This window comes from Nuphar pumila, chromosome 8, assembly GCF_984573655.1.
Source record: "Nuphar pumila chromosome 8, dmNupPumi1.hap1.1, whole genome shotgun sequence".
NCBI classification, from domain to species: domain Eukaryota; kingdom Viridiplantae; phylum Streptophyta; class Magnoliopsida; order Nymphaeales; family Nymphaeaceae; genus Nuphar; species Nuphar pumila.
This window is the reverse complement of record NC_143256.1, coordinates 119,281,493-119,291,510: the sequence shown is the minus strand read 5'-3', so window position 1 is coordinate 119,291,510 and position 10,018 is coordinate 119,281,493. Positions and strand designations below refer to the sequence as shown.

Genomic DNA, 10,018 nt, shown 5'->3' with positions numbered 1-10,018 from the left:
CATCGAGGGCGAACATACACCACCCTCTCCGCCCTGGTATCTGGTGCAACTTAATTGGATACTTTTTAGTGTGCTGCTGCACCTGATCACTTTCCATCACTGCTTTGGCATGATGACAGTATCATTGGGTGCCTTACTAACTTGACCCTTATCCTTTAGGCTCCTATGGTCAATATTTCAAAATCTCACCTCATTTCTCTCATTTGTTTGTGTGAGAAAGGTGGTACATGAGAATCATATTCTTACCATTGTGAGGGAACGATTCTCATTTGGGGTTAAGCAAATGTATGTTTGATTGGCCCAGCTCCGAGCTTGGGCCTACCACGAATAGAATCTTCACTTTTGAGATCGAGCAATCAAAAGCACTCGAAATAGAACGAAATGAATGCGGGAGATGGTGTTGGATGCGGTGGATGCTCGGAGTGTCTACCGCATCTTTAAAAGGTTTTATTTTTGTGGGTCCCCCCGACTCTCTCTCTCTCTCTCTCAGCCAGGGGGGCATCGGCGTTGGGCCACATCTCATTTTCACTGTCATCCATCTTTAAGATGGACGGCCAACATCAAGCCATGCTTTCACCATTCTCTATAATCGGCATGGTCCCATTTAAGGGGACTTAGTTTACCACTCTGCTTCCAGTTAAAGACGCAGTTGCAGTGGAAGGATTTTAGATGTGTATGGGTCTCAGTCTGGATCCAACAGTCCACCAATGTGGCGTGCTTGATTTGACTCTGAGGATCAAACCACATGCACTTTACATTTTTTACATGCAAAAAAATATGTGATCCAGACATCAGTCTGTAAAGCCCAACGTGGACCCGGGTCAAGTTCGCTTCGAACAGGACGAATCCATTTCCAACTCATAGTGTCCGATGCCTCCTGATACAAAGGAAACAGAACTTGGGTCATGTCCAACCCATCCATGGCCCCATTGTCGGTAGCTTATTCAACAGGGCCCAGATCTCCACACAAAATGGTTAAAAAAAGGTGACCAATTCAAGATGCGTACTTGCTGTCCATCTCCAAGATGGACGGTCGTGATTTCTGAACAGACCCACTAGATGATGGATAGAGTTTGTGGTTAACTTGGTCACAACCACCCCAAAGTTAGGCAGCTGTACGGTTCTTTCGTATGCCTAAAGTTGTTATATAATATGTAGCCTATGTCACAATATACAAACATCCAATTTTAACACGATACTTTCAAAGGCAGATATTTTCAAAATATTAAATTATTAATTATTTTGAACAATGCTGTCATAACCGAATCTAAATTGGGCCCAAATCGATTCACTTGTGGGCCTGGCCGGCCGATTCAATATGTAACAATTTAGTAGATTCGGGCTGAATAGACTTTGAATCGGTCTCTTTTTTTACTTTTATCTTAACCATTTATCATTCGTTGAATCGGCCCATTATCATTGGAGAAAGACAATAGGATGGTGTTGGGAGTGGCAGTCACATTAAAAAAAATGAACTTTTTGTTTCGAGGAAATACGTAAGAAGGTAGGCGTTGCACTCATTGAAAATAAGATGAGAGAGAATCGTTTACGATGGTTTAGACATATTCGACGAAGGCCTAATGCTCCAGTTAGAAGGATGAAAAAATGAAAAAATATATTAGTTAAAAGAAGTCGGGGTAGGCCTAGAAAGACATGGATGACGGTAATAAAAAAAGATATGAATGCTTTGAACCTCACCGAGAGGACATGACATTGGATAAAAATGAATGGAGGAGAAGGATTCATGTGGAAGACTCATAATGATTTTCTTTGTTGGTTCACATCGACGACCCCAATTGTTTTGGTATGAAGGCGTAGTTGTTGTTGTATTCAAACTAAAAATTCATATTTTTTTTGTGGAAAAAACACGATCCAAGTATCGTCTCTTAGCAAATCTGCCAAGTCAGATTAGCAAAAAAACACCTCGAAACCTCCGCTAGCTCGCAGCAAGTATATTTGAAAATGCCAACTAATTAAGGGTTTAATTTTATGACTCAAAAACCCATGCCTTCGGAGCCCCCCACACACGGTGCTGTTGACCGTGCGAACAACGGCCGAGATGGTCGGTTCTTGATCGGACGGCTAGATCTTGTTCTTCGCGGCTGGTGGCCTAGGGTTAATCGTTAGAGATTACGCGTACGTGTACGTGCAGGAGCTAGCAAATGGGAATGAAACACGTGTCACCTAAATCAGTAATTTAACTCGCAGAGGAGGACAAGTTGAAACCCCAGATGGGTCCCACGGGTCGTACAAGAGGGGGGATGAGAATCGGTTTTAAATACTAGGGTTTGTGGGCAGGGGAGGGCGAAGGGAAGTAGAGAGAGGGAAAGGTGTGACCCCCCTTGGCTTGGTCAGGGACTCTCTCTCTCTCTCTTCCTTGTTTACTCTCCACAAGGGTCGACAGGTTTCAGGTACGAATCCCATCCTTGACAAAATCTAATCACTTCTCTCTCTCTGAAGATCTCTGTTTTTTGGGTTCATTTTCTGAGTGGGTGTTGGGTAATGCACCCGTTTATCTGGAAAAGGTGGGATAAGATGGAGAAATGGATTGTTGTCCGTCACGCAATTTCCCATCTTTTCCCACTTTGTTTTTATCCTTCTTTGGGGGAGCAGAGGTGAGCTTTTTTGTTAGATATAGGTGACATCATTCCCATGTGGGTGTGGTTGGAATCAATCAACAAACTTTTTCCAGAAAAGTGTGGAGGAGTTGGGGTTCGGTATTATGGAGTGCAATGCGATTTGCAAATGTCCCAACTTATCCCGATTTTCTGGATAAATGGGTGCTTTCGGAAGACCCCATTGTTGTTACACGAAGATCTCTCTCTTCTCTCTGTGCTGCATGAAAGATGCTTCGGATATCTGGTGGGTATATAATTCTTTTATAATATTTTTATTATTTTCCTTTTTGTATTTCCTGCAATTTGGTTGTTACATCTTTCCAAGAGCTATACATCTTCACCATTTTCTTGTCGTTTTAAGGAGATTTAATATACCAACATATTTTTTATCCTATGGTAAATTTGCTCTTAGTTGCTGCCTACCCAAAAAAAACTCATTTTTTGGAAAATTTTGTAAAATAATTAAATGGTTTTGGGTTACTGTGATGTTAGATCTACTTATCGGTGGTTTCATTGTTGAGGTTTCGGTTTCCTTTTCGCTATTTTCAGACGCATTTTTAGGTTTTTTTTTATGGACTCACTTATCCGGAAAACTGGGATAAGTCGAGATTCCCGTAATGCGATATCCCAACTTATCTCTGTTTTCTGGATAAGTGGGTGAATACAAATAGGGTTGGAGAATAGACCCTCCCTCTGTTTTGCAATGGCGACCTCAGACCCATTTGTTCCTTTTTTTTTTCGATGATATGGTAAAATCTCTGGAGTTGCCATTTTCTCTGTTGATTTGTTGTTGGAATTTTCAGTTAATGTGCCTCTTGCGAAAAAATGCCAAAATTTTCATACTCTTTAATTAGAAATTTGCAGCTATTTTCCTTTTTTTTTTCTCTGCGTGTTCATGTTTTCTTTGGTTACAGATCTTGTTTGGCTCCCTCAATTTTCTCTTAATTTCCTGGCCCTATCATGTACGTCATTTCGTTTGTTGATTTTCTTCTTACTTTTATAGAATACATATGGCCACTTTAGTCGTTGTCCCTATATAAAGCAAAAAGTCTGATTATTCGTTGGTTTCTTCTTCTGAAAACCAGTTAAAAATGGAACTCTAATAATAATAATAATAATAATAGTATTATTATTATTATTATTATTATTATTATTATAAAAGCATAAGCACCGAATGACCATACTAACCTTACCATTTTCATGTTGGTAATTTCCCTCTTTGTGTAATATTTGTTTTTTATTTTCTTATATAAGCACTCATGCATATTTTGTTTTAAATTTTCTTAACACAAACCTATTCTTTTCTTTTCTTTTTTTCTTGATGACCAAGGAAAACCACCTCAGTTTCTGGAGTATAAATGTCATGTCCATGGGTTTGGAACTTGTGATGTCTCGTCGACATGGTGGCATTCATAAGTGGCTCCCACCAAACAAATGGAACCTTTGTGAACAAACACAACTAGTCCCTACCCTCGTGGGAGACCCAGCCTTCTAAAACTCAAAAGTTCAGACCCAACATTTATGAATTAAGTCTTCAAGAAGACATATACTGTGACTTTGGTCCATTTAACTCAAAAGTTAAACATGGGTGAAAATATGAAATGACTGAGATACTTTCTTTGGTTAGAGACATGACATAAAAATAATGCCTTTTGGTTGCTTGTGGGGGTGCAAATGAGATTCACTTTCTAAATCTCATGAGAAATTCTACTTCTCACACAAATGAGATTCACTTTCTAAAGCAACTCTAGTTTGAGCTTCACTTTTTCGTAGGGTACTTTTTACTTTTGGGTGCTTTTGCAAAAAAAAAAAAGAAAAAAAAGCAAATGATTCACTCTCTAAATATCATGTGATGGAACCAAACGTATCCTAAAGTTTAAGGGTAGAATTTGTGATTAGGGTTTGGACTGTTTCCCCAAAAGCTTGAGCTTATACTTGGTTTTTTTCTCACAAAGGCAAAAGTGAAACTGTATTTTGAGATTAAGAGATGGGCCTTTTGGAAAATTTCTCTTTTAATTTTTTTTTATGTGGGGAACATATTTATTGAGTGGTGATGCTTTGCTCAAAAAGCTCTGCTCGTGAGCCTCTGACATTGAGATGGACCTTTTTTCTTGGATGCTTTGGTCTCCTTCACATGCTCTGTCTTCCTGTTTTTCTTAGTTTTCTGAACACCCTAAAATTGGAGCCATATGGGTAGAGGTGGGCAATTGGCCCTATCGCCCGACCTGGCTCGGATATATATATATATATATATATATATATATATATATATATATATATATATATATATATATCAGCTCGATTAAGCCCACAGGCTGAATGGGCAGGCCGTGGGCTGGTGTTTTTCCAATGGGCCGGCTCAAACCGGGCTTTTGGCTTGGCCCGTTGCCCACCCCTACATATGGGTAGGCCTTGACTTGGAGCAACTGAACCCAGTCTTTTTTTACCCAGTGATTGCTTTGGCTTCAGGTCGAACCTTTTATGCCTATAAGGAGGGTTGGCCTAGTGTGATGGAGCCTTGGCTGCAAGATGGGTGGTCAAGGTTCAATTCCCATTGTTGTCACTCTTTGCATGTCCAACATAGGCTTTGATGGCAGGGGGTCCTAGCCTTGGAGTTCTATGCTGTCAGCATGATAATCGAAAGTATGGCAAGTTGGGCCAGTGCTATCAGGTTTTTTGTGTAGGATTCGATTTTTTCAGGTTATACATAAAAAAAAAAAAAGGGTTGAACCATGGATTGCTTGTGCAAGTTCGGCTGTTTGCCTACATGGGCTCTGCCATTTACTTTGGTTGGTCAGCTTAAGGCATTCAAGTTGAAGGATATCACTTTGATGCCCGAAGTTTGTGCCCTCTTGCTGCAAGGTCGAAACTAATGAAAAACGATTTCCTATGGAGAGTACTCATAGGGTTTTACACTGTCGACAACTTGTGGTGGTTTTTCAAACTAGGTCATGTGGTGGGCTCGAGTTGTTCTTGATTGCTTCTTTGATTTGACCCGGCCTGATGGTTAGGCCCATTCAAGTTTGTGGTCTACCATGCATTTTAGTGTGTATTCCCTGTCTTGGCAACCCAACCAACTGTTTCATATACTTGAACTGTTCTAGGGTGTTGTTTTGATTTGGGGGTGTGTGATCTTTCAAGCAAAAAAGCTTTCATGTTTTACATTTGCAGGCGAGCCATTTCTTTCTGAGGAAAGTATTACATATGGTCGGTTAAAAAAACAATCATTTTCCCGGTGTGAGATCCATAATATTCCTGGGTTTTGGGACGAGCAAACTTGGGCCTTGGATGCTGCATAAAGGACAATCCAAACGCCAAACACCATGTTTGGATAGTTTGCCTTTGACAGGTGCTACAAAAATTTTAAGAGTCGTTCATCTTGTTGATGAATGAATGACATCCAAAACACAGTAGATAAATGAATGACATCCAAAACACAAAAAATGAATGGCCGAAAACCAAGGAAGGAAAATCGTTGGTCTTTTGGTTGCCGCCCATCTCATGGATGAACCTCCAACCTAACCGTTGTGATCTTTCAAATCACATGCTCTTTACAACCCCACCGTCTATTCACCCTTGTGCAAGTTGTGGGCTCAACAAAAAGTGCTGATGATGATGTTATTGTGGTCAGCTTTGCTGGCCGTTGAACTCCAAAATGGACGGTGGCCCAACAACGGAACAGGTCCTCATGATTTGGCAGATTATCTTCCCTGCTCTTGTTATGGTTTCTTGTTTCAAATGAAACTTTTCACCCCAAGGGGGTTTGGTGTAATGGGATGGGACCTAGGCTGCTAGGCAGGTGGTCTAGGTTCAAATCGCATGAGTGTCACCCTTTGAGTGAGCCGAAACGTGGCAGCTTCCCGATGGCAAGGGGGTAAGCCCACAGAGTTTGACACTACCAGGACAGCGACAGTGACTACGGCTAGGTCTATCTGATTTTGGGGGAGGTTGAACTCTCTTTTCTTTAAGATCATACTTTTTGTCTCTCTTGGGGGTGGTTGTTAAAAAAAGGCGTCTCTCTCTCTCTCTCTTGTCTCTTTGGCAGTAAGATGCGTGAGGAGATCGAATCCCATGAGTTTATCAATACCAACCAAGACCACGAATAACAAATTCCTCTTCGCCTCATCTTTTGCGTAGCAGACAAGCAAGAAACTCCTCTCTTTTTTTATTGCCCCTCTTTCCTGACCAAGCATTTCTTTAGCATTTCTTAAGATGCCGTTTGGTTGGATTATTCCTTTCGATTGGGTATGGTTTTCCATGGGTCATGTAGTGATGCATGCATCTTTTCATTAATGGGTTGATGGTGTCGTACATAGGTGCATAATCTCTCCAACGCCTTCTCTTGTAGACAGGGTCATTGATTGTTTTAGGTAACAAAAGAAGAAACTGCAATTCCCGTACATCATATTTGACAGGGTCAGGTTGAGCCAGGCAATAAAAGAGGGCCCCACCAGAAGAGCTTGTGCGTAGTTGGAACAAGCCTCAGGTGTCGTATGGGGAGTCGGGGTTCGATTCTCATGGGCGTTATGCCCCTTACATAAGCCGAGGCTGGTGGCTCCTTGGTGTTGATAAAAAAGTCATGCAGACGGTGCGTTTGGATATGCATTAAATCAAACCTATGTTGGACATGATCAATACTATATATCCTTATGTCTTGTGGATGCCCAAAAAAGGATGTCATTTTGTTATGTTTTCCATTCGAATATAAAGGGACACGATACGGGCATAAATTTAAGTATCCTTGTGACGTAGTTCTTACGTTCATCTAACTTCATCTGATCTTCTAATTTTTTGTTGCCTCTTTTTTTTTTCAATGTCATTGATTACATTATGTTTGCTACCATAAAAAGCTTTTGGTTAACAGTTTACTTTTTCTAGAAATTTGGGTCAGCAGAAGAAAGCTCTCTCTTTTGTGGTATTGTTTGGGAAGGAGTTATGGCACTGAAAAATATGTTGGCTTTTGTTACTTTATTGGAAAAGGGACAGTTCATAAATCGCTCTCAAAGAGGAGACCTGTATATTGTTTTTGCCTGTTTTATTCTGCTATTTTGGTTTGCCTAACCTCTCAAATCGTCTAAATTTGTGCCAAACCTTGTTTTCCAAAGCCTACTAACCTCCTTAACTTGGTATTAATGCATAAGCATTTACAACTATATATGTTGGTCTCTCAAAGTCTCTGTTCTTGCAGGAACCAACCGAGCTCACCAACTTGACGTCCCTTAGCATCCACCATGGGCGGTGGTGGCAGGATGAGCGTACCCATTCAGAAACCCAACCCCCTGGAACGCGTACCAACGGACAGGCCACCGTTCACCATTGGACAGATCAAGAAGGCAATTCCCCCACACTGCTTCAAACGCTCCATCCCGCGCTCGTTCTCCTACGTGATCACGGACCTCACCATTGTGGCCATCCTATACTACTCCACCCAGTTCTTCCACCTCCTGCCTCCCCTGGCTAACCCCATCCTCTGGGTCCTCTACTGGGTCTGCCAAGGCTGTGTGCTCACTGGGGTCTGGGTCCTTGCCCATGAATGTGGCCACCATGCCTTCTCTGACTACTCCGCGCTTGATGACACCGTGGGCTTGATCCTTCACTCTTGCCTTCTAGTCCCCTACTTCTCATGGAAGTACAGCCACCGGCGCCACCACTCGAACACTGGCAGCCTCGAGCGCGATGAGGTGTTTGTGCCAAAACCTAAATCTTCACTCGCCTGGTACTCCAAGTACCTCAACAACCCGCCTGGTCGCGTCTTAACCCTTGCTGTATCTCTCCTGCTCGGCTGGCCACTTTACCTCGCCTTCAACGTCTCTGGCCGCACCTATGAGCGGTTTGCCTGCCACTATGACCCTTCCGGCCCGATCTTCTCTGACCGAGAGAGGGTGCAGATTGTGGTTAGCGACTTGGGGGTCATGGCTGCGTGCTATGGGTTGTACTCGCTATCCAAGGCCTATGGCTTTTGGTGGCTGGTTTGTGTGTATGGGGTGCCGCTGCTGATAGTCAATGGCTTCTTGGTGCTGATCACATTCCTGCAGCACACGCACCCGGCATTGCCTCACTACGATGGCTCCGAGTGGGATTGGCTCAGGGGCGCCTTGGCCACGGTGGACCGCGACTACGGCATCCTCAACACAGTGTTCCACCACATTACAGACACACATGTGACTCACCATCTCTTCTCGACGATGCCGCATTACCATGCAATGGAGGCCACCAAGGCCATCAGGCCCATACTTGGAGAGTACTTCCATTTTGATGGCACCCCCATCTACAAGGCCATGTATAGAGAGGCCAGGGAGTGCGTGTATGTGGAGGCTGATAACAAGTCTGGTGGGGGTGTGTTTTGGTACAAGAATAAACTGTGAGCTGCTAGTGAGATATCAAGAGTTTGGGTGCTTTAATTTGGTCTCTTGTTTTTTATTTCTTTTTTGTTTAGTGGGCAGTGTTTGGGATTGCAGTGTACTGATTCTATAGTTGGTCTTAGTGAGATCACTAATTTAGAATTTCAGTACCTTTTCTCAGTAATTTAAAAAATCAGTACCTTTCCCTTTGTCATTGATTGTGGTATTTTGTTGGTTGTGGTGGAGTACCTAAACCACAAATATGTGGTTCCTCTTGGATTCTTTCATTCCTCATCCTGTTTGCCAACTCTTTTGTTGAATGTGTGTTAGGCAGGCATTATGGAGTATCATCTCTTCATAGGGAAACTCACTCATGTATTGAGTTGTCACATGGATGGACACACCTAAAAAGGACACGTGACAGACTATTTTTGTATAATTTTCCATTATGAATGGCATGTGTAGGGACACGACACAAGAATAAATTGGAGTATCTCTGTGACAGGTTTTGAGGGTTTAGCCCCAAAGAATTGGTGCTCGAGTTATGCTAGCTCGTGGGTTTCATGGTCTCCATATAGACTGAAAATGTAAAGCCGGAAATTTTCTCCTGTTTTTTTTATGGGCTTTTTTATTTGAGGGCTTTTCTGGATAACATTTTTTTGAATGGTTGATTGGGAAAATTCGGTGTTTGATATGAGTGATATTGAGAAAAGGTTGCTAGAAAATAAAAAAACATATGAGCTCACGTGATTACTAGCTCCCAAGATTCTTATTCTCTCTCCAAAAAAAAAATTGTTTTGGTTGTCTTCATTGTTTTTAGTTTCTTACAACGAAGTGAGAATTCTCATTTGAAGAAGTATCCAAATGCACCCCTCATGGTAAAAAGTCAGGTCATATAAAATGAACCAATGGTAGGAGGTCTCTAATTAGAGATATCAACTACACAGGTCAGTGTTGGACATCTGACCAAACCAAATATGTTTAATCGGGGTTTGGTAGACGAGTACATAACCGGTCGGATTCAGTATCACATGATGAGATTTAGTTGTAGGCTCTGTT

The 10,018-nt window shown here is 42.0% G+C and overlaps 1 protein-coding gene across 1 annotated transcript; it reads left to right on the top strand.

The window, feature by feature from the left end:
• Positions 1-2,281: 2,281 nt before the first annotated feature.
• LOC149830408 (delta(12)-fatty-acid desaturase FAD2-like) lies at positions 2,282-9,173 on the top strand. Its single transcript, XM_090016498.1, has 2 exons — positions 2,282-2,411; positions 7,807-9,173. The coding sequence occupies exon 2, from the start codon at positions 7,850-7,852 to the stop codon at positions 8,981-8,983; it is 1,134 nt and encodes a 377-aa protein (XP_089872624.1). The 5' UTR covers positions 2,282-2,411; positions 7,807-7,849; the 3' UTR covers positions 8,984-9,173.
• Positions 9,174-10,018: the final 845 nt, after the last annotated feature.

Bases quoted from the DNA above. Each gene is read 5' to 3' on its own strand.
- LOC149830408 (XM_090016498.1), top strand. From the start codon at position 7,850: ATGGGCGGTGGTGGCAGGATGAGCGTACCCATTCAGAAACCCAACCCC.